Genomic DNA, 25,934 nt, shown 5'->3' with positions numbered 1-25,934 from the left:
AAAACACCACTAAAATTACACCCCTCTCCTGGGACTGTGGGGAAATGTGCTCCGCTCTGAGTGCAGAGCGTTTATTTCATCACCGCGCTTCACAGATCAACTTGGACTGCGTCTGGTCGACAGCCAAATGCGTCCCAGCATCCCCTCCTTGGCTTCAAAACCGTTCCGGTGCAAAATATTCTGACCAAGTGCAATGAACTGAAAAGTAATTACTTTGGGTTTAGTGACAATAATACAACGGCTGTACTCAGTCCAAAATGCTCCAAGCTGTGCTAGTTCTGGTCGGAAACGTGATCCCTGTTGAGAAACATTTTGGCAAATGAGATGATCATACTGCATTTGCTGGGAATACATAGACGGGCCAGTAAAGAATAATGATGTGCATGACAGCTTTTTATGATAAGGCTGAAACTGATTACAATTAATTTAGTTAGTATCATATTTAATTGAATTATCTATTATTTGCATTCAATAAACACTGTCAAAATTTGAGAGCATTAAATCTGTTTTACACTCTGCTGCCATCTAGTGGCCGAGAAAACTTTACAATGCATGCACACTGAAAGTAATAAGTAATACAACAAACATTTTTTAAATGTTCTTCAGCTCCTCAACGGTGCTCTGAATCACAGAAGTATCTGTTTCTGTCAACAGAAAGGACAAAAACATCCCCATTACACTCAGAATGAAACAGGTGATCCATGGAGTTAAAGCTAAATTGTGTATTTGTGTCATTTCTGCATCTACAAAATATAATATAATATATGTGACCCTGTAGCACAAAAGCAGTCTTAAATCACTGGGGTATATTTGTAGCAATAGACAAAAATACATTGTATGGGTCAAAAATCATTAGGATAATATGTAAAGATCATGTTCCATGAAGACATTTAGTAAATTTCCTACCATAAATATATCAAAACTGAATTTTTGATTAGTAATATGCATTGCTAAGAACTTCAATCAGACAACTTTAAAAAGGCGATTTTCTCAAATTTTGCACCACAGATTCCAGATTTTCAAATAGTTGTATCTCAGCTAAATATTGTCAGATAAGAAATAATGATAAATGATTTATTTAATTCAGCAAGGTCATAGTAAATTGACCCAAAAAGATTTATATGTAGCATTTATATGTGTATCACGATTTCTACAAAAATATTAAGCTGCACAATTCTTATAAATGAAAGTAAGAACGGTTTCTTAAGCATCAAATCAGAATATTAGAATGTTTCTGGAAGATCATGTGCTTGGCTGCTAAAAATGACATATAACATATATTAAAATAGAAATCAGTTTTGTAAACTGTATTTTACTTAACTTTAAACTTCTGAAAGCTATTTATAATATATTATATTATATTGGATTGGATATGAATTTATGTCACTTGCATAAACAGCACAACTCATCGGCAGGAGCATGTGAAAAATTGTTCAGGAAACAAATTTGGGAAACTACTCGGTTCAGCTGAAAATATAATTTGTACGACTTGATCACATTTGTTTGTGTCAGGGGCACTGACCATATGCAGGTGGTCTGACAATCTGCCAAACCCTCAAACATGAAACCCAAGAATCAGTGTGTGTGTGTGTGTGTGTGTGTGTGTGTGTGTGCGTGCATCACCAGGTGGCTGATACTGTTCCTCTTGAGTTTTAGAAGATGTAACTAGGTGGAATGTTACATGCAAAATACAAAAACAGACCACTTGCCGTGTCAAGTAAGAATTCAGTGTCTTTTTTGACAGACAGGAATCCAGTTTTGGTTTAAATAATGTTGGTGTAGTAAACTACCTCATTTACCAGAGCGAGAGGACACACTTGGATTAAGACTAATTCTGTTTGAGAATTAAACGAGCAAGAGGACATCTTAAAAAATCATAATTGTGCCTAGAAATGACAGTGTCACATACTCAAGTAGTTAGGCATCACAAACGTAGGCCGGCTTCTTCAGCATTGTCTTCTTTAACGGAGGCTGTTTTTAAAGGTTCTAAGATCCTGATTAAAATTCAATGCGTTAGTGGCTTCAGGCATAAACAAAGAGTGTGGCCCAGTCTGACAGCTGCTGTGTCAAGTTGTTAGCTTTGTCAGTCAAGAGTGAGAAGTGAGAGTCAGCTCACGAATCCCTCTAAACAGTCACGCAGTCTGCAGGGGGCCACCCTCATGAAGACTTTTCAAACAGTTCACAGCAATCAGACTGATTAACCACAGGTAGCATATTTCCAAAATATTCACGGTAGGGCTCCAGGAAGACATTTCATACGAAACCAACAACGACTTATACAATTCTAATAAAGCAGAATTGATAGAAGGTTCTCCATTTGTCCACACAAATGCATTACAGTGCTCTAGCAACCGCCCACAACACTCAGAAAAAAATGTTTGAGAGGTCAAGCACCGGTTATTTCTCTGTGATAAAGATAAAAATGTTCATGTTTGGTACCTGGTCGTAGGAGAGTGATTGCACAGCCTCCTCCTCCTGCTCCGGTCAGAGTGACCCCACACAGTGTGTCCAGAGACCACTGACCCACAACCATCACGTTCAGATGGTGCTGGTTTATATCAATCAGCTCCTGAAGACAAATGACACATAGAGAAACGTCTCCAAAAGATCAATATAATCCATCCATCCATCAGGGCCTTCTCTAAATAAAACTATTGATCATTTCTTTGCTCTGAAAATTACGGTTAGAGATGGATTCAAACTTGAATCTCCCTCATGGACACCACAATCAACGAGTAAATGCACAAACTACTAGGCCACATGTCTCACCCCAGAATAGCATCTTTGCTCTTGTGTAATATAACAAGTTTTGAGGGAATTCAGTGAATTAACTGATCCTGATACAGAGTGCTCTCTACAAAACCTTTTGTGTTTGTCCAAAACATGAGAGATATGAGTCAGATTGTACAGAATTACTAGGGATACCAACATTTTCATGTTGTAATTAATTGCTAATGCTTTTATCACGGTATATGTCATTATCATTATATTATCAGTGTTGTCATAATACAGTATAACAGGCTTAATTTTTTTCTTACAACAAAAATAACTGGTCATTTAAATACAATAAAGAAATACACAAAAAATGCATAAAGTTGAAACATTTTACAAAGATTAAGGTGGATACTTATTCTATAACTTTACAATAAGATCTCATTAGTTAATATTAGTTGATGCATTTGCCTTACTACATTTGCTACAGAAATTATTATTCTTTTAAAAAATTTTTTACTCATAGTTCATATTCATCTCAATTAAATAACACAGATGCAAGAGACATACAGTATTTATGTCTGACTGTATGACAAATGTCTTTTAGTTAAGGTTCTGACCGCCTCATTTACATGCAAAAACTAAAATGATGACACAAGCTAGATTTTGCAGTAATGTTAGTTACATTTCACCTGGAAAATATCACTTAAAGATAAACAAAAATACAATTATGGCAAAAAAAACTAAGTATAAATTTAAAAAAAAGACATATATATATATATATTTTTTTTTTATGCAGTTCTTTTGAATGTTGTATTCATCAAATAATCAGTGTTTCCACGAAAATATTTAACAATTGTTTAACATTAATTATAATAAGAATTGTTTTTTGAGGATCAAACCAACATAATAGAATGGTTTCTGAAGGACCGCTGCTGAAATGTATTTATTTTTGCAAAAAGACATTAAAATAGGCAAAACAGTTATTTTAAATTGCAATGCTATTCCACAATATTATTAAATATTTAATCAAATAAATATAGCATAGGTGAGTTTAAGAAATTCCTTAAAAAAAAAAAAAAAAAAAAAATTCAAAAACTGTATCAACCCCAAACATTTTTTAACAGTATTAAATCACAAAAGCAGCTGCTCAAAACAGAAATCATTACGATCCTCAAATGTGTCCTAGACACAACACTACGCCAAAACTTTCAAACAAACGTCTGACACAAATGCTCAATAACATCCATTTACTGCACATTGCTAAAGGTGTCACCTTCTCTGTGAAGGACAAGCCGTGTGATTGTACCTCCAGTACGTTGTAGTGCTCAGCTGAAGGTCCATGTGTGGTCATCTCTGTGAGAGTCTGTTCACAGGCGCAGGACACAGCGCTGACCGACTCCAGAACTGGCTTCATCACGGAGGGAAACTGCAAAGTAACAGCACAAAGAACTATGAGAACAGAATACAGATACTGTACAAACACTGGTGAGGAAACAACACTTTATCAAGAAAAATTACCTGCTTAAGCTTGTCCCATCAAAAGACATATAGAACTGTCAGCCTTAGAAAAGCAAGATATCACCGTACATCTGCTGCTCAAAATCTTGCTTTTTGACTGCAATGCACTCTCAACTTTTTTTTTTTTTTGCATTCTTCCATCCATGATATTGATGTTTCTCAGTTCTGAACTGAACTGATGATGTCTACGCTTCTGACAGATGACTATGTAATTGAGTTGACCAATGAAATCATCGGAGAGGGGGTTTGTGCTCAACTGGTTTGAGTGGGATACAAAAACAATGGTGAATTTTGGCCACCTACTGGTTAGGAGTGTGAAGCACACGAGGAATACACAGCATCTGCCTTGATTTTGTAAACAGTTTTCTGCTCACACTCTTGGGTGCTATACTGAAGCATGGTGTACTGCCATCATACTGAATACATCAACTGGATATTCTTTAAATCATCTCCTTTTGTGTTCCACGGAAGGAGGAAGGTGATGCGAGAATAATGAATTTTTAACCATTCTTTTAAAGCAAATTCCAAAAGAGGGTGGACACAGTAAAACTAAATCTCATTCTTTATGACGTAACGCTTTGACTAATAATGCCATGAACGTGTAAAATGCGACTCTTTTAAAGTCTGTCCTGACTCTGCTCTTTTCCATCCTGATAATACCGGGATTCCACCAATCAGAATGTGCCAGCAGTGAACTGTTCAGAACAAAGAAGGGAATCATGAACAACCATCACAAAACAGAAAGACAGTCGTGGATCATCTAGCTAACAGCAGTATTAAGAGCCAAGGGTTCACAAACTTTTGACTTATTTTTGTCTTGTGGACTAAATGTAAACATCTTTTATGGACATATATTACTCAGGACAGTACTAAATAAAAAATAACATGCATTTAGTATGATCTCATATTTTTTGAAAATTATTAACATTTTCACAGATTCTGCTAGTTCCCAAACTTTCGCATGCCACTGTATACAAGTAATAATATTTCAAAATATGTGTGTTTTTATTTGTTTTGTTCAAATAAAATCATAATTGGTTAAAAAAAAAAGCTATTCCAATCCTTGTGTTTTTTTATTTTATTCATTTTTATTATACAATAATGAAGGAAGAGGCTGAAGAAATAATAAAGTTGATCACCTGCAGAAACACTGCAGCTAAATGTGTTTGAGTGTGACCAGCGAAACAATTCTAAATGTTATGCATTTTTTTCTATATTTCTTTTGGAAAGTGTATTTTGAACCACACATTTTCAAATTTCGATAGGACAGACGAAGAACAAAGACTTCATCTCTGGTCCTTGGTTACTTAATCTATCATCTGAATTTCAAGGCTGGCGTAACCTTATTGTTAACAATCTGGACTGGACTCCAAAAGGCTTCAGATTGTTTCAGGAGAGCACTCCCTGTAATAAATGACTGTACATCACTTTTAAAGAGTTAAAAGCAAATGGAACAGTCCTTACTTACATTATCTAAATAAAAGCTGCATAATCCATTGTAATGAAGTGTTACCTGGCTGTGGTGTAAGAGGATATGATATGTTTCCTCTAGCAGACAGCAGAGCGGCAGACATTAAGCAACACTGAAGCCTAAACCAGCTCCTGTGGGCAACTCAGGAAAAAGTGCATATATGCAGCTTTAATAAAATGATACAGGGTTTAATGGTGTTCTTACTCTGCAAAAACCGACAGGTACATATAGATGAAGGCCAACACTGCCATGCTTCTTGTGTCTGTGGAGTCCTCTGAAATCTTTGTGAATTCATGTAGTCTCTTCAAAAGATCTGCATCAAGTTCCTTCAGGCCGCCTTGCTCTGCTGAAACCATGAACAGCCAAAGAAACATTAAAACTTATGAAGAAACTTATGAAAGGTCCAAATAATAATGACTGAAATATTGACAGAATTTTGGGTGAACTATCTTTTTAATAAAAATCAAACATCCATCTCTCCTCACCTTTACTCCCTTCCAGAAGAGACTGCAGTTATTTCCCAGGACAGAGATGTGTCAATATTGGGGAGGTTGATGTGCACTTTACCGGATGATGTGGACTGCAGCCGCAGGAACGTGCGCAGGTTCAGACTCACAGCCAATGCAAGCTGTGTACCTTTTTCCTGAGTGTTTTTCAGTCAGTGTCACCTTGTTACATCTGCTGTATGTGGACTGTTGTTGAGTGAAATGGATGAACATAAAAAAGCATCACCAGGTTTTACAATCTTCATCATTTGACTGCTTGGCACATTTGTAAAGGCAAATACTAATAGCTGGTTAATCTTGTGACAGAACACCAGTTACGGCCTTCATCATAAGCTAATTTTGGCTAGCTGAGACAAGACCCAATGTTATGCAAAGCTGCGGTAGGGAACTTTTGACGCTCTAGCGGTTAATAAACAGAACTGCTTGCGTCTTGCGGAAGAACATTGTAGCCGGAACTACTTCTCTCTGTTTATGTCTATGAAGAATCACAAAGATACTGGGTTACTCCGCCGCGGTACCCCCGAAGCAATCTAAAATAGTCCGAATATAAACACTTATTATAGGTGCACCCTAGTGATTCAGGACAAGCTAAAAACACGGTTTGGAAAATGGATCCATGGTGTACTCGGATATTATATACATTTTTCCACATTTTGAACACAAACAAAGTTACGGACCGCAGCTCTGATTGGTTGATTTCTTACCGGGAGCGGTCCATAACTGCAAATGGCAATAGGACACTGGGAGGAGCCAGAGGAGCTTGATTTTTTTCACAGATTATCTGTCTCATATTCTACTGTCAGGACATAATAACTGTTACAAATATAAAAAATATATATTTACAAAAATTACCTATTGCAGTTTAAGGCTTTGTGTCTCGGGGAAGGAACATGTTTCTCTGATAAGCGTCTGGTTTGTACACAGAGTAACCCAAGCCAAAATATAAGATTACAAATTCTAAGATAGGTTTTATTAGGCTATACCTCTCTTCTACCATTTCAGTCTTTTCTCTCAGTTCATACCCAATTGCTTTCGATAGATCATTTCAAGTTAAGTCAAGGTATCTCAACTGACTACATCAATGTCAAGTTTGACTGTGATCAGCTCTGAAATCAGTCTCAAAGCAAGACTGTATGAAAAAGATCACAACTGTGACAGTAAAGGCTTCCAAAAAAAAAAAAAAAAAAAGTGTTGTAATATAAATAGTATGAAAATATTATTTTCAGCCTTGGAACTCACTGATTCTGATTAAAAGAGATTGAAAAAAAAAATTGCCGTATTTTATACTCATAACAGTACTATGAATAATGAACAAAACAATTGAAGATAACTACCACCAATGTCTTTTTCATTTTAAACGTAATTAAAAAAATGTTTTTCTTTTTTCAGTCATACTAACCTCCACAGGACTTGGTTGGAGCTCATGGTTCTTCAGTTTTGATAACAGCTCAAATATCATCCAGCAGTGCACCATGGGTGAGCGTAAGCCTCTCTAAAAGGCATGGTAAGTTACAATATAGCAAAACAGTTTAGGGATGTTACATGAACTTAGAAGAGTTAATCATATGTTGTTCCAAACCTGTATGGGTTTCTGTCTTCCATCGAACATCAAACTAGATATTTTGAAGTATGGTTGCCAGCATTCTTCAGAATATCTTCTTTTGTGTTCAACTTTTCATGACTGAAAGAAACTAATACAGGTTGTGTGAGTAAATTACAGAATTTTAAATTTTTTGGGTCAACTATCGCTTTAAAGACTTAAGTTTCATACATTTTGTCTCTGCATTATACAGTATCATGCTCTATTGTTATTCCAGCATACTATCAAGAATCTCACTTGATTATATAATAACAAATGACAGTGCACATTCTTTGTTGTTTAGTAAAGTTTTTAGATTTGGATATTCAAATATATGTAGGTTTGTTCGACAATTAAGTTTACATTTTACAGAGGAAATATTACTGTACACATGGATAACTTTACAATGCCATTGCTTTGTAATATACTGGTTATATAACAACCTGCAGTTCACGTAGTGCAACCAAATTCAAAAGACACTTCATCATCAGGTGAAGGAATAGCGACCAGACACTTTAAAGGTTGTTGCCTCCCTATCAGAGAGAACAAGATTGTGTGACATCATGTAATTCAGCTGAGCTGTTTCATACACAGCACAGTCCGTGTCAATATTTTTGCATTTACAGCATTATGCCAAACACCTTCCTCATCCACAACACCAACCAGAGCACTTGAACATCTTTCAAAGGGAACAGCATGTTAATGTCTGTTAATTTAAGCACAAAACTCTGCTTTTGGACTCAGCAAGAGCCCTTGTGCATTAGGACAGTACATTTATAACTTAACATTGACAGCAATGCATATAAAAAAAAAAAGTTACAATGAGCTTAAAGCCAGTTTCCCACATCTACAAAGGACTCTATACATCAGAAGATACTTCCATGCCTTGGTTAACGGAGAGCCGGGGGAGGCTGGGCAGACAATGTTTACCTCTATAATTTTGCATATACGGCATACAAATGGAAAGAGGGTTTGCATATAATAAATATTCTGGACTATTCTAACTACAGCTAATTAATGTTTTTTAAAGACCCTAAACCAAGGGTGAATCTTATGAAGAAATGTCTAGTACATAATTCACCCCAAATTCAAATCAAAGAAAAGTAACAAATCATATTTTGCATTAACAAAATGCAGCCTGATACAATGATTAAAAATTATAATTTCAGTTCAAATAACCCGCATGAATAAATGCTACCATGATGTTTTCTTCATGGTCAATTTAGAATCTAAACGGACTTAAAAGCAGGCTTCACTTCCGTTTTGCAAAACATATTTTTCTTAAAATTTTGCGGGGGGGTGGGCAACCCAAAAGTTCTCAACAGATTAAGCTTAACCTTTAAAGAACAAAAAAAACAAAACAAAAACAAAGGAAAAAGAACATACAACACAACAATATCAACAGCACACTATGACCTCTGTGACATGGAATCATTTCAATCATCCAATGACATCATGACATTTTTTTTGTCTACTGGAAAACCATTTCAGGAGATTCCCTTGAGCCAACTGACCTTTCTAGGAAGTTACTGCAACCCTCTCCCTTTAAGAACAAAAGTCCCTACGAGAGCTGGTTTGATAGCTGGTCATCTTTACTGTATGGCTTAATTCCAGTAGTATACACCTCAATGATGAGCAAAGAGTTAGTGGGAGATGACAGGGAGAATGGTTTGTAATGTAATGACTGAGTAAAGAATTCCTTTTAGTGGTTAGCCTTCCTTCCTTCATCAAATAAAACAGTCCAAGACGAGGAATTGACCTTAATGAATAGATGAGTTTGACATGAAGACAGGCTAGGGGCTGAAAAGCATGAATGAGTATAATATCATGAGTAAAAAGAAATGTCACTATGACGTGAGGCAGATTCTGTAGTGTATGTGAAGAGAAAGCAGGAAAGGAGAGGTGTATCTCTGCTGGGACATCTCTTATCTGACATACCGCTGGCTCTGACACGCTGAAGTCGATCAACAGTGCTGGGTTTCCTCTTAAAGCATGATCCTCAAGTCCAGTTTAGCTTCAGCTATGGGCTTGAAAGCATTTGCCTACCAAACAGGCAAAAGCTTCATTTGTGTCTTGAGTTGTATGGCTTGCAGTGCATTAGTATTGCTTTCCTGTTCCCTTCCTGGAGAAGTGAGACATGGAGACCTGAGAGACAATGCTAAACTGTTTCTGCAGATCTGTATATCCACTGCTGTATCTTCTGTGACTTTAAGATGAGGTTTAGGAGTGTTTGTCAACGAATGGACGCAGTGCTTAGAAGCTAATAAAGACTAAGCCCCCGATTTAGTTATTCAAATGAAGTTGATGTATTAGGGACTTGACAACATTTAATTGAGCTGGTTTAAAACTGATCGTATAAGGCATTTGGAGCTCTCTTGGCTTCAATGCTGGGAATGAAGAACATGACACTAAATATGGATCTTTAAGTGGTTCAAAAAACAACTTTGTAGGTAATGTTCAAGAGTTTTTAATATACTTCTATGGTTGAGCTTCTTCAAGTCTCTAAGTCTGAATGGACATGTTTGTATGTTGCTTCATTCACTTGCCATTTGGTAGATAAAACTGATGAACAAAAATCTCCTTGAGCAACTCAAGTTTAGGGGCCTTGGCTGAAAGCCAAAATGTCAACGAAGCAAGATTGAAATCATTAGGTTTCAACTTCAACCTTTGTGAAGCCACTTTAGCTCAGCTGCTGCCAGTTTTTGTATTTGTAGATGTACGAGTTTGTATGGGATGGAATAAACTTGTTGTGTTATGAAAGCTCAAAGCCAGTGTTCATGCTGATTGCGTAGCGGAGTTTGTCTCTGAGGATGCTCTTCTTGCTGTAGTTGGGCAGCTTGAGCAGGTTGAAACAAGTGGAGGATGTAGGGAGGCGACCGCCTGGCTCCTTCTTACGAATGGTAAAAAAGCCGCGCAGAACGCTACCTAAAGTGTCGCCTGTGTCCTGCGTATGCAATCAAACACAAAGCAGCATGATGAAGAAGCTACACAATCTTTGCAGATCAATGGGTCTCATTCATGAAACATTCGTAAATATACGAGTAAATATGTGAGTGATTTGCGCGTAAAGAGAACTTCCCGAAAACTCTTCTCCTGATTCACAAAAACTTCGTAAACGTCAGATGTGATAGTGAAATGTGTGTGTGTGTTAATGAATTCCAATCAGTCGTAAATGCGACGCGCGTGCACGCTCATACTCAATTACCATAAATCCCTCCCATTAAATCCGACTGACAACTATATATGAGCATCATATTATGACACCAAACGAATGATTCCAACACGTCTTTTCAAAAGCGAATGAAAATTAAAATTTCTCAGCTGCAGAATTTGAAGTTTTATTATCAGAAGTTCATTCAAAACGCCACGTTTTATTTTCAAGCGTACATAGTGGCGTATCAGGTCCTAAAAAAAGGATGCTTGGCAGCATATTACAGACGATGTTAATAGAGTTTCATCTGTTAATCGAACAGTCCCAGAAGTGAAAGGAAAAACCGTATGTAATTACTATATATAATATTTTTTTTCAAAATGCTGTGTAAATATGTACCCGATTAAGAATTAAAATGCTGCAGTATTAATGAGCAAAATGTTCAGACGTTAAACGCACTATTTACGCGTGACTGGGAGCAGGTGTAGATTTCTTTCGTACCAACTAACATTTGGAAAATACGAACGTTTTAATGAATCCGAAAATTTACGCCAGAACCACTTTACACGCGATTTACACAAAAATTCGTTCTGCTCGTGTTTCATGAATGAGACCCATTATGTGGAATAAGAAGATGAGGGGTGATGTCTAACCTGATCATCTGACACTTCCACACAACGGATGGAGAAAGGGGGTTTGAGGTAGGCAAATCCAAGCAGAGGAGGTCTTGAGCAGCTGGTGACAAACTGAGGAGTAATACAGCCACATTATAGATGGTAATAAACTTTGAAATAACCAAAATAAAACCTTCAAGATGTGTAACCTTCAAGAACATGGCTCTCTCCTCAGGAGAAAAGTCGCTGGAGAGAATGTCCCACAGCCAAAGAATGACTCTGTGGCTGCTATGGAAACCTCCGTAGTACACCGTGTGCTTCCTGGGAGAGACAGAAAATCACATGCATCATTTTGAGTAACCTTTTTAAGACCGTTCTTCACAGCATGTGATTATTTCTTAGTGATACATTTTCAGTGCTGACTATGAAAAAGATCTGCACAGTGGTTAAAAATGTGGTTAAATGTGACCCTGAACCACAAAACCAGTCATAGGGGTCAATTTTTGGAAATTGAGACTGAATAAATAAGCTTTCCGTTGATGCATTTGTTAGGATCGGACAAAATTTGGTCGAGATACAACTATTAAAAAATCTGGAATCTGAGGGTGCAGAAAAATCTAAATACTGAGAAAATCGCCCTTAAATTTATTCAAATGAAGGTCTTAGCAATGCATATTACTAATGAAAAATTACATTTTAATATATTTTCAGTAGGAAATTTACAAAATATCCTCATGGAACATGATATTTACTTAATAGCATAATGATTTTTGGCATAAAATAAAAATCTATAATTTGGACCCATACAATGTATTTTTGGCTTTTGCTAAAAAATATACCCCAGCGACTTGAGACTGGTTTTGTGCTCCAGGGTCACAAATGTGTTCAACTCTGTGATTGTATGGGCTACTGGAAAAATGTTAAGATATCTGAACAATCCGTAAGAAATAAAAGACAATTTAAATAGTTAAATTAAAAAGCCAGCAACCAGAAATAAACAACTGGCATATATATATATATATATATATATATATATATATATATATATATATATATATATATATATATATATATATATATATATATTAGCTAATCTAATAATCTTATCTATATATATATTTGGGGTGCGCCCGAAGCCGAATACCTTATTTGGAAAGGCACGAATAATGGCTTCAAAAATGAATAACGGATAATGAATAATTTTGCCCGAATATTCGGCTGAGCCTGCAGCAGTCTGGTATTTACTAGATTCACAGGTGAGCCAGGAGATCAGCGCAATATTTTACACAAGCCTCTGAATTCACTCAATTAGCTCCGCCTACTTCCGGTTTTTATCCAAATACAGATCCAAATAATTTTGTGATTGATACAGATACAAATACAGATACAAATACTGGCTTAATATATATATATATATATATATATATATATATATATATATATATATATATATATATATATATATATATATATATATATATATAGGATCATTTTATGATTCAACATGATGCGTTTTTCGAGACACGAGCGCAAAGGTCAAACACATCTTTCTGGTACATTTACATTAACCAGCACTGGAATGGAAAAAGTGCAATCTGTGTGAATGGCTCTAACTGTAGTTGCCACTAGGGTTGAAAAAAGGTGGAAACTTTTCTGTAAATTTTGGAAACATTCCAAATCATGTACGAGATGACAGAAAAAAAAGAACAGCTAAAAAAAATAAATAAATACAATTTGTTATTATTATTATCGCATTTTCCCCTCCAGCGCCACGTCATTTAATTAGCAAATGCATTTGTGCTATTTTGTGCACCCATGGGCATGCTGGTCTAAAAAATTCAATTCAATTCAGCCTATTACTACTTATAATGATGAATGAAATTGGCGAATTAATGGAACGATCGTGTCAATACACACATATATATATTAACGGACTCATCGGGCGGAGTTATTTGAAAGCCTGCATCTAACGCAGACGAGTGAAAAATTGACTGGCCATTTAACAGGTAATTTCAGCCAAACATCACTTGTTGAACTCCTCAGTTTAATCAGTGTGTTTTATAAGTCAGTGTATTTTATAATGTTAGGTAATACGTATTACGAGGACACAATCACTGTTACTTCATCCCACGCCACCTCGGGAAGCTTTGGTGGATGCCTGCTTGTCCTGTAGATGATCTGCTCACACGCTTTAACTTCGCACATGAGCAGAGAGGTTTCTACGCTTGAGAAGCGTTCAGCTTTTCCGCCAACAAATTCTGTATTGTAAATAGCGTGAGCGCATCTCGCTCTTAAAGGGAATGGGAGATGACACTCTGATTGGTTTATTGAACGTTATGCCCATTACTTATTAAGATAATAGCGACAAACCAGTCCAAAAATGCGCCCCAGCGTATGGATCATTTTTCCGTCGATTAAATAGCAAAGGTTGATTCGGACACGCCCTGAGTGCACCTGGGCCATGCGCTGCACACTTTGCATTTAGATTAAGATAGGGCCCCGATTTTAATAATCTAAATGCAAAGTGTAAAGCGCATGGTGCAGGTGCACTCAGGGCGTCAGAATAGTCTTCAGGAACTTTTTTGGTACACTTTTGTACAGTTATGGTAACTTACTCTCTCTCCACCTCCGTAAATTCATCATTTTAAAAAGGCAGAACATAAAATTAGCATTAGTTAAAAATGTATTTTAAATGACTATTTTTTTTTACATTTCTATAGATATTGCAATAATTATATTATTGTGAAACATGCCCACAATAATTGTGTAGAGAAACCTTAAAATTGTGTCTGCCCAATTTCAGACCTATTCCACTGACGATTAATGTCTGTTCACTGAAGATGTGATGTATTCCAAATGCTTCCAGCCTTGTAGGTTTGATACACTGCATCATTCTTAGTTTTTATTGCAAACCAACAAACTGATATAATAAAAACCTTCTATGCCATTGTTGAGATGTGCAGACTCACTTGAGATCATCCAGGTCTATCTCAGCGTTGTCTCCAGAGATGAGCCTCTGGACCTCAGGGGTGGAGAACATGTGAAGCCACTCTGGGTTGATGATGCTGCGGAATCCCCTGATGAATGCGGCCGTCTGCTCCTTGATCTGGGTGTGCATGCGAAAGTGGGCCATCAGGTGGATATAGCTGATCCTGGAGGATGGTGAGCAAAAGAATAAAACAGTGCGTTGCAATTTTTTTGGTCTTAACTTTTGAATATGCAATAAAAAAAAATTATCAACACTTGAATATACTAGGTTTTATAAAAATGCATAATTTTTAGCAAAAAGCTGAGAAAATCGCATCTGGATAATATTCAGTACCATTATCAAAGTATAAATCCAGTAAATCACTTCAATTAATACCTCCAAAGCTTGCACAGACATGTACCACTTTCTGGATCAACATTTTACACTGTCACAGTTTTCATTTATATGTTGTCTATTGCTGATGATCGCATTATTTTTAATATGCATCTGTTTAAATGAGATAGCATGTTTCTCCGACCTGTTCATGTGTTTTTGATTGGGGGGTTTTGTACTTGTTCATAAGATGTGTAATAGCGACCCCCGAGCGTATAACAGTGAAAACACAAAGTTGTAAAAACTCTTCAATTGTGGGGAAATAGTTAAAGGTTAATAACAAAACATGAACTGATAAACAATCTTCTATTGTGTCCTATTCTATATAAGAGAATCCAATTGTGAGAGAACAATAGGTTTAAATAGATAAATTAAGTATTTGTCTGTGGTTGCAAATCCCTAATTGCTTTTTGAACCGCTCTGCTTCCAATACTAATTAGTTTTTTTCATCAGGTCATTTCTTCTTCTTGTAATGAATGTGAATAGGAGGCAGCACTACCACGAAAATGTTATTTACAATTTGACCAAAGAGACAAAATGAACTCACTTGTTTTCATTAGTGACAGGCATGGTCTTTCCACCAGGAATTAGCTCATGACAGACTAACTGTGAAGAGGCAATGAAAGGAAATGAGTGACCGTATGAGAGAATGAGGAAACCCAATAGTGTCCCGCTGTTTTCAGCTGAAACAAAAGTTGCTTACCTGCCCCATCACCTCTTCATCATAAGACAAAGTCAGACCCAAATCACTGACATCCCCATCATAACGCTGAAAAATCAAATCAATATTTGGTCATGGATATTACTACATGCTCAAAACAAATATGAAACAAACTCAAGAAAACTTTTTTTATTTTTTTTTATTAATTAGTTATATAACAAACATACATTTAGGGTATCAGTTGCCTCTATTGCTACATTGTCAGATTTGGTGACCCTACTATTTGAGTGCAGCTTTGGTATCAGACCAAAATGCTTTTTTTTTATTTTTTATTATTCTATTTATTGAACTTTTACAATAATCGGATAAAGATACAGGAGAATCCTGAAAAAATACCTATACTTTTTTATATCCCTTCCCACCCCCTAGAAGAAAAAAAAAAAAAAGTAAATAATAATAATAAATTAAGATAAAAATTATAATAATAAAATAAATTAAAATGTAGCTAAACCAAATAGAACATAAAAAACAAAAACACAATATCTACTGTAATATAGAGAATGTCAAGCATTATCACAAAAAATAAAATCTTAATCCTTAATTTGACATTCTAGAAGTAAAGTTAAATTCAGAAAAATAAATAATAAAGGGATTCCAGATCTCAGAAAACATACCAGTGTTACCCTTTAACGTATACCTAATTTTTTCCAAATGAATGAAACTCATGACATCTCTCAACCAGTCATCAAAAGATGGAGGGAGTTTTTGTTTCCACAGCAGGAGAATGCGCCGTCTGGCTAATAATGTTAAAAAAGCAAAGGACTTTGCAGTATTTCCAGGCAAATCAGTGACATTTGACGAAAGTCCAAAAAGTGCTACCAACGGGCAAGGCTCAATCTGTTTCTTTGTCACTAAAGAAAAACAATTAAAGATTGATCGCCAAAAAGAATTTAGTGATGGACATGTCCAAAACATATGCATTAAGTCTGCCGGGGCCTGATGGCAACGGTCACAGAGAGGATCAATACCAGACTTGATTTTTGCCAACCTCACTTTTGTCCAGTAAATTCGATGAATACATTTTAACTGGATAAGACTATGACATGCACAAATAGAGGAGGTATGAACACGGGACAGAATCTGGTTCCAAGTGTCATCATCAAATGTACGACAAAGATCCGACTCCCATTGTTGTTTAATAAGAGAGAGAGAGGAAGTGGAAATGGAGGAAATTAGCTTGTATAGCGTAGACAAAACACCTCTTTTATTTAAGGCTACTTCAAGAATCTGATCGAGTGTAGATTTTGGGGGAAGATTAGGAAAATCAGGGAATGAGTTTTTAACAAAATTTCGAAGTTGCAAATATCTAAAAAATTGTGCACTAGGGAGAGAGAATTTTTGGGTCAATTGAGAAAAACAGGGAAAAATATTATCCATGTAAATATCATTCACAACTGAAATCCCTGCTCTCTGCCAAATGTTAAATGCTTTGTCATTAAGTGAAGGGGGGAATAAGGGGTTACGATTTATAGGAGACCAAAATGCTTTTTGCAGTTCGAAACGAGGATTTGACATCACTAGAGTGAATCTGTGTTAAAATCTTAAGCCATTTTGTATAAAAAAAAAATAGAGAGCAGTAACTTCTAATACTGCATTGTCGGATATGGTTACTAAGCTGTACAGCTGCAACTGTGCATGCCAGACCAAAATGCTTTTAGTGGTATGAAACAGAGAAGGTCAGACATCACCAGAGTAAATCTTGGTAACATTAAAGGCATTGTGTGTAAAATAAAGTGGATTATCCGATTTAGGCAACAGATTTGAGTAATGTCAAATGCTTCTTTGTCAGATTTGTCGACCTGTGCCGCTATTGCATTGGACCAAAATGTGTTTTAAAACAAAAGAGATTAGACATCAGCAAAATGAAATAAAAATAAAAACATCAAATTCATTCTGTGTGGAATAGAGAGGTGTGACAGATTTCGGTAACTCCTAATGCTATTGGATTTGGAGACCCTCACAACAGACCAAAATGTGTTTGTGGTATGAAACAGAGGAGATTAGAAATCACCAAAGAGAACTTGGGTAAAACATAAGAGTTCAAATCTTTGTACGAATGTCGTAGTAGTCACACTGGCACTGACCTTAATGGAGGTGAGGTTTTTGTAGAACTCGGAGTCAAGAGAGGGCAGCTCATCTATGGAGCTGTAGAAGGTGCTGTGATGGTGACCTAAAACCTGACTGAGGAAGAAAGAGGCGAATGGCACGTCCACTACTATGCCTTCATACATGGCCTTTCCGAGCATCTTTCCAACAAATTCAAACAGCTGAAGGTGGTTCTCGTGGATGCTGGAGGTTGGGGAGGGATATAACCTCTCATTCCCACTAGTGGTCTGAAAGAGATAGATTTTAAGTCGCCAAGTGTGATAGGTCTTTTGCTTGTTTGGGTCAACCGCTTTAGCCTTGCAGTCTATACCTTAAACAGATTGAGAGCTGGGTTGAAAACCTTCTTGATGATCTCTTCTAAGAACTCTTTAAACACACCGTCCTGGTCAATTCCAGCCTCGTCTACACCTAAATCATTCACAAACTTCACTCGGATCACTCCCTTAATGGAGTTGACAGGCAGACGCCGCAGTTGATCATAACCATCCTTTGGAGAGAAGGGAAAAGAGAGAGATCTTTATTATTTTTCTTAGTTTACATTTATGCATTTGGAAGATGCTTTTTTCAAAAGCGACTTACAATGCATTCGATGTTAACTTTTTTCTTAATTCATTAGAAATCGAAACCAATGACCTTGGCACCATGCTCTTTGAGCTATAAATGCTAATAGATGTAATACACATCATGTTCATTGAGCATCAGTATTTGAGAATGACGAAACCATCATTACCTCTAACATGCGCGAGCGGCGAATGGTTATATGAGTCACGTGGGGAGAGGCGGAGCTTGTTTCCACCAATCCTAGAGTCTCCTTCTCTTTTGTCACGATGTTCCGGAAGAGCAGCACCCTCTGTGACAAAAGCAAACCCGTACATTTTTTTTAAGATAATATGATTTTGGTTTTGATCTAACTTGGATTCTTTATGAAAGGAAGACATTTGCATTCGTGACCTGTTATGAGCATTAATAATCTTATTCTCACATTTTTGTGTGGGATGACATGAGGAATGTACTGAAGTAGCAGCTGTGCTCTTTTTTTGCCCTTCTCCAGCTCTTGAAACAACAGGCTGGGCTTTAAATCCCTGTGTTACACATACAGAGAAAACATATAAAAACAAATGAGACCTATTTTGTAAACTGGTGCATTTATCTTTCCCATATATGAGAATAATTATCAGTAACTTTGTTTTTGAATGGACCCAGCTCCAACTATAAAGTAAAACATGAAAATAATCGGACTCAAATATATACAGCATGTGAGGCTGACACACTTGCGGAGCCAGTGATCTTCAGGTGTGAATCTCCGGCGACAGTCGCGCTCATACAGAACCATCAGCCAGCCGTGAACACTGTGGAATAAATCCAGCTTCTCTCCTTTGGCATTCTCTGAAACAAGTGAATGAGCACACAAAGAAAGCCCTTTATCACTGCCTCCATATAAGATGGTTCAAAACAACTGCTGTTTATCTAAATCAAGCTGAGAACAAGGCTGGAGTAAAGAATGCATACACATATGTAAAAACGTCCCTTGTTGCAGAAACACAAACAAGGGCTAAAGAACACCTGCTCACCTAAAATACCATCCCAGACCATCTTGTAAACGAATGTGTTTAGGAACGAGGAGATGGTAACAAGCTCTTCCATTTTAAAAGAAATCTGTTCCTCATACACCTCGATGTCATCCAGAATCCTGAAATTAATGCACTAATAAATATATAATTCAAATAAATGCAAAATTGTCACCAGTGGACTATACAGCACTCACGTGATGAGATGTCTGGAGCAGTCACAGAAGAGCATCAGCATGGCCAGAAGCTGTTTGGACTCTTCTGTGTCATTATTGAGACACTCCAGGAAGAGTCGGAGACCCCCCTGAGGGCCAAGCTCACAGATGAATGCCCACAGCTTAGGCAGCAGCTCATCCAGATACGTCAGTCCTGGAACCAGAGTTTCATTTGAAACATACAATCAAGATGAACAAGAATATGATCTATCAAGGACTGAGATTTTTGTTGTTGTTGTTGTTCACTAGACACTACTCTGATTCAAGTATACCGTATTTTCCGGACTATAAGTCGCACTTTTTTTTTATAGTTTGGCTGGTCCTGCGACTTATATTCAGGTGTGACTTATTTATCAAATTAATATGACACGATCCGAGAGAACTGAACCAAGAGAAATGAACCAAGAGAAAACATTACCGTCTACAGCCGCCAGAGGGCGCTCTATGCATATATAAGTCTATGCGACTTATATATGTTTTTTTCCTCTTCATGACGTATTTTTGGACTGATGCGACTTATACTCAGGTGCGACTTATACTCCGAAAAATACGGTAAACCTTTTTTCCAGGATGAGGATAAAACATTAATGACGTGTGAGCATGCATTCATAGGTGTGTAACCCGCATAGACTGGTTTCATCATACCTGTGAGAATCTGCAGGCGGATCTGCGTGAGTGTGGTGAGGGCCGTCTGATACAGCACACAAATACTGCACACCTTCTGGACCTCAGCCGAATCCACACGCTTCCCTCCGACCGGCTTCAGGATGTTCCGCACGGATGCAGACTTCTGGAACGCTCTCTTGAACAGATCTATACATGCAGACAGTTTAACAAGGGTTCCCCAGTGAAAACAGGATGAAGAGAGACCTGATGATTTGTTTACTTTGTGACCTTGGATAATAGCACTAAAACAGACTCCGAAACAGCAGTGTGGCATTCTTTAGAGTAGACCAACCTTATTTAAACACAATATTTGCCCCCAATTTTTAAAGACAATATTTGAAGGCCCCTCGAGATATTTTTGATACTGCTGCTATTGTTTACAGATAAACAGTATATTTAAATAATAATAAATTAAATTAATTTCCGTAATCACAATAACTTACAGTGACACATTGCTGCCACACACAATATTATCAAAACAAAATTATAAAAATAATATTATAATAATATGTTATATTGTTAAAAATAATAATTTTCTTGTTAAAATGACTTTTTTTCATAATAACAAAATATAAATGTCATGAAAACAATGTTTTCCTCGTTATTATATATTGTTACATAACTTCTTGTTTAATCTTGTCTGTCATCAATGCGTCACTGTGTTTACTTTTTTTAAAAATAAAATTATGGTTTGTGATTACAGGGTTTTACATTTATATATTTATAGAAAAAAAATATATAGAAATGTTAAGGAACTAGTTTAAATAGAGTTGTTTCTCACTCTTGACAGGCAGATTATTCTGTGATGAGCTAGGAGGAGGAGGGGGAAGTGGAGTGGGATCTTGAGTTTCTAGCTTCTTGCTGAGAACATCACAGAAGAGAGTGCAGATCACTGGAACTCCCCACAGACACTGTAACTGCTTCGTTACCAACGGCATAGACTCATTAAGCCTGAGGAGACCGCAAAGAAAGAAAGAAGAAAACAAGAGAGTGAAAGAGAAAGAACGCTTAATAGGATGACACAACAGAGAAATCCAGAAAGTATAATCAGTCGCTGTATTTTGTCAATATAACATTGACATACCCATAGTCAACAGTCTGGGAGAACCAGCCCAACACAGGATGCCAGTGTGTCAGATTGGATTTCTTCTGAGACACATATCTCTGAGAGTATGACAGCATATCTGTCAGATCCTTGACAAAGTGCCCTGCTTCCTGCTCTAAAACTTTCACATTAAAATATCCCAGCTGAATGAGGTTACCTGGAAACAAAACATAGAGAGACAATGAGATAAAGCAGGGGTTGGGAACCTTTTTTGACCAAATATTCCCTATATATATATATATATATATATATATATATATATATATATATATTTAAAAAAAAAAAAAAAACGTTTTAATAACAGTAACTTTATTAGGACCATGGAAACTAAAATACACAAATATGCAAAAAACTGTACAAATCTGTGCAGGGCTTTTACTGTGAGAGGGATGAATTCTCTTCTGAGTTCTTTCTCTCTCTCTGTGCACACGCATGTATGTGTGTGTGTAAGAGACTGAGTGACTGAAAAATAAAGCACAGTGCTCATGTCGACTGTATTTAGGTGAACACACCATTGCTGGTATTCTCACACTCCACTTTGACCGTTTTAGGCACGCCACTGAAGACAAAGTCTACTATGCTTGTCCGTGTTCCACTCTGACCGATATCAAGAATGTCCTGCTCTTTACTGTCTGCTGTTATTACCACAAACAAGCTACAAATCCGGGCTTAGGAGCTCTGCGTTACCATATGTGACCCTGCACCACAAAACCTTAAGTTGCATGGATATATTTGTAGCAACAGCCAAAAATACATTATATGGGTCAAAATTATTGATTTTTCTTTTATGCCAAAAATTATTAGGATATTAAGTAAATATCATGTTCCATGAAGATATTTTGTAAATTTCCTACCATAAATATATCAAAACTTCAGTTTTGATGAGTAATATGCATTGCTAAGGAATTTATTTGGACAAATTTAAAGGAGATTTTCGAATAGTTGCATCTCAGCCAAATATTGTCCTCCTAACAAACCATACATCAATGGAAAGATTAATTATTTGGCTTTCATGTGATGCATAAATCTCAGTTTCGAAATGATTTGCTGTCTTGACTCTCACGACCAGGACTGAACACGCACTTTGGCCGGTACAAAAAAATGTATTATTACATTAAACCTTTTATCAGCTTATGTAGGCTATACAACAAAGGAATTGCTGATCTCTAGTGATGTCTAATTTTTGTAATAGATCATTTGTTGGTAAAGGATGAAAGATCTGGTAAGAAATAGGTTCCCAAAGGCTGAGATAAAAGATCAAGAGATTATAAACTAAGAATGAAAATGGCCCAGCAGTGCAATTACATCCTTTGAACTGGTTCCGTTCACCAGTCCATCACTGTTCTGCGAATCAAATACACACTTCAAGAAGTGTTTGTGTGTTTAAACATGCTTACCCAGTAAGCACAGAGTGTGGCTTCCTTCCAGACAAACACAGATATCCAAGCACTGCTCCTCTCGACTTAAAAACAAGACAAACTTGCGGAAAAGGTCATGGGTTTGGATGGTGACCATACACTGAAAAGAGCACAAATTGAGACAGGTGAAATCATGTTCTCGCAATGTTTTGACTTTGCAAGATGTTTGTGCAAATGAGGTTTTTATTATTGAATTATTGTCTATCTGCATGTGTCTATTTCTTACATCTGGAGTGAGTGTGTTGAGGTGCGAGATGAATGCTGGAACAGACATGATGTGGAGAAGGAAAGACCTCAGCAGGTTGTCTGAGAAATGTGCAGCGATAACAGGCCTGAAAACACACCAGATCACATTATCGGTCACTTCACAAGAATAGAGCTACTGATGTAATCAGTCTCAGAGAGCAAAGCCAGTTCTCATGGCAACCGACCTGAGTGACAGCGTAAAAATGGCCGTGAGGGTTCCTTTGGAAAGGGCTGGTCTGGATCTTGCCAAGCCATTTGTAAGTAGAATCTGCAAACAGCAAAGATGTTGTACCAAAAACTGTATTTATTTTATTAAGATATATGATGCTTTTCACATCAAATAAATGTTTTGGAAAGAATCTAGTGTTAACAACACGCTATAATTTATTCAAATGATATGCTATCAGCCTGTGACAAGATTCTGATTGGATGAGTAGTACCTGAAGAACAGAGTAGAAGCCCTTCTGATTGAGATGTCCCATGATGTTCTCACAAATTCTGTTTAAAGCAGGCTTGAGGGCCTCTCCTTAAAAAAATTCAATACAATAGAGAGGAAGCTTTAGTAGGAGTCTATGTGTTTTAGCCTGTAAAACATCTCACAAGCTCTGATCACAGTGACACGAACCCTTCCCTCGGATGATTTTCCACGTCGATGTGTCAGTGAAGGTTATCAGCATTGTCAGGTACAGCGTCACTAATTTATTATCCTGCAGTATGTCAGGCTGCGGAGAGAAACAGAAAGCAGGAAATAAGCAAAGCATTCTTCAAAAAGCACTTCCTTTATGTACAGATAACTGAACATTTAAAAAGATATTTAAGATTATCATAAGGAAATACCCTCAGCTTTTTCAGAAATTCACATGAGACCCAGAGCACATCTTTGATCTGTTTCAGCCAGGGGATGGTGAGATCTTTTGAAAGGGCCAGGGACACATACCATACCTAGAAAATTAATAGTCTGTCACAACAACTATTATGACGTATGAAATGATGAAGTATATTTCCGTCATCGCTTGGTTAAAAACTTACTTTAGGTTCGTTCTCCACATCCATGCTACTTAGTATGATTCTACACAGCTTCTCAAACCTCTGTGTAAGAAGGGAAAAAAATGCCATCAATAATAATACACAATATATATAAAAAAAGTGACTCTTTCGATATAAAACTCTTAACATTACATGATGCTCACCAATTTATCATCCTTGCTCAATATAAATAATAATTTTCTAGTGATTTTGAAGATGGACAATGCATTTCTTTTTGTTGAACCGGCATCGCTGACCGCAATGAATTCATCCACCTCTTTCCTAAAACGGAAAATATGTAAAATGATAAATCTGTGTCAGAGTACATCCCTACGCTGAATACATTTCCAAACAGCAACTACTGTAAATGCCACACACTTAAAACCAAAACTGCAATAAAAATAAATTAAAACTATAAAAAAAGCATTTAGTATGATGATTAAAAATTCATCTACAGTGAAAATGCAAATTTAAAATATTTGTCAAATTAAAATAGTATAGTGATAGTGATAAAATGACATTGGCTCAAACAAACATCTGTTTATTTATTTATTTTAAATAGGGTTTACATTAGTCAAAATTCAAAGTATTTTAACACAATTAGCACTTAATTTTTCCTGTTTTGTTTTTTTCCTAATTTTTACTTTTTTGTATTTCTAACCAACAAAGTCAGCAAGGAGCTTTGACTGAATGGTCTATTGCAAAAAATGGTTAATTTCAAAGTCCTAACCTTATTTCTCTTTGCAGTCTGCAACGGCAGAGAAATCTTCTGACCAGAGCCTGGATTTGTGTTGCAGCTTTCTCTTTCTCTTTATAACCTTTCCTTTCCTCCCGAGCTATTCTGGCTTTATCCAGGAACTGGGTTTTGGAGGTTTGGGTAGCGGTGAACATGTTTTCACACCAAACTGTGGGTTGAACATAATAAAAACAAAAAAATCTACATCACACCTGAGAGCAAACACAACGAAGAGGCTATGCATTGCAAGTACGAACAAATTACTTCAAAATTATTTTCAAACCATGATAAATAATAATTTAATCATTTACAATTTAAAATCGATGTTACATTAACACACAAACCTTGCACTAATGTAGTGACTGGTAATACGTCTGCTTCCACAGGTCACATGAATACTATCACATATTCACACGCTTTGTTCCGGAGGTCCAGAGGACTCTACAGAACAGAAAGAGTAATTTTTTTATGTAAAAAAGCTCTTCTTTAAAGCAGCACAAATGTTACACTGATTTTAGGCACATAAGATTGCTGTATTAAAATAATTGATTAAAACTGCTCCAGAAATAATATTTTATAAATAAAATGAACGTTTTCCTTTGCTTTTAAAAAATAAAAGACAGCTTTAGACGCATTATAACTGAAATCAGGGGTTTTCTGACAGCATTATCAGACCAAATTAAAGAAGAGCCTTTATATCATTAAATCAGAAAGGAGGTGACACTTTAATTAAAAGACAGGATGAGCACACTACAGAGACAAATTAACACTTAACATCTGGTTTAAAATAGGTAGAAAACGTACATCGAAATAAAAGCAGCGAACAGTGAATTAATTGTACCTAGAGAGACAATAACATTCACACTAACGTTAGCTATCCTGCTAGCAAATACTAACATTTCGAGCTTTCAGCAAGCTGGCAACGCTTGTCACCTTATAAATGTGTTTCATATGAAAAGATAAGAAAGTCTTTAGGGGTTTCTCGAAGGTTTCATTTACCTGAATAAATGGAAAACTGATGTAAACAAAAGAGCGACCCATACGCCGCAGCGCTAATCCGCGAACAGCGTAACCTCATAATCCTTCCGGGGGAATATCTTCGTTCGGAAAAAAATCCGCATTCACACAAGAAATATGACTCTTAATTTTATTTGTCGTAGTACATTGATATCGTTTCATTGTTTAAACGATATTACACTGGACTATTTTTAA

General features: G+C 36.5%; 1 protein-coding gene and 1 pseudogene across 1 annotated transcript; both read right to left on the bottom strand.

The window, feature by feature from the left end:
• Window positions 1-591: 591 nt before the first annotated feature.
• LOC113049940 (mevalonate kinase-like) lies at window positions 592-6,362 on the bottom strand (annotated as a pseudogene).
• Window positions 6,363-8,084: 1,722 nt separating this feature from the next.
• Window positions 8,085-25,827, bottom strand: LOC113048994 (ubiquitin-protein ligase E3B-like). The gene is made up of 27 exons (XM_026210995.1): window positions 25,722-25,827; window positions 25,067-25,163; window positions 24,717-24,891; window positions 24,151-24,268; window positions 23,990-24,049; window positions 23,798-23,902; window positions 23,586-23,682; window positions 23,401-23,486; window positions 23,146-23,228; window positions 22,941-23,046; window positions 22,694-22,814; window positions 21,276-21,453; window positions 20,973-21,142; window positions 20,171-20,338; window positions 19,508-19,679; window positions 19,314-19,432; window positions 19,014-19,128; window positions 18,725-18,824; window positions 18,473-18,592; window positions 18,053-18,229; window positions 17,721-17,969; window positions 15,619-15,684; window positions 15,463-15,521; window positions 14,524-14,706; window positions 11,764-11,875; window positions 11,594-11,686; window positions 8,085-10,733 (listed from the first exon to the last, which is right to left on the bottom strand). The coding sequence occupies exons 3-27, from the start codon at window positions 24,875-24,877 to the stop codon at window positions 10,542-10,544; spliced, it is 3,210 nt and encodes a 1,069-aa protein (XP_026066780.1). The 5' UTR covers window positions 24,878-24,891; window positions 25,067-25,163; window positions 25,722-25,827; the 3' UTR covers window positions 8,085-10,541.
• Between the last annotated feature and the right edge of the window lie 107 nt (window positions 25,828-25,934).

This window comes from Carassius auratus, chromosome 30 (assembly GCF_003368295.1).
Source record: "Carassius auratus strain Wakin chromosome 30, ASM336829v1, whole genome shotgun sequence".
NCBI classification, from domain to species: Eukaryota; Metazoa; Chordata; class Actinopteri; order Cypriniformes; family Cyprinidae; genus Carassius; species Carassius auratus.
This window is presented reverse-complemented; position numbering and strand designations above follow the sequence as displayed.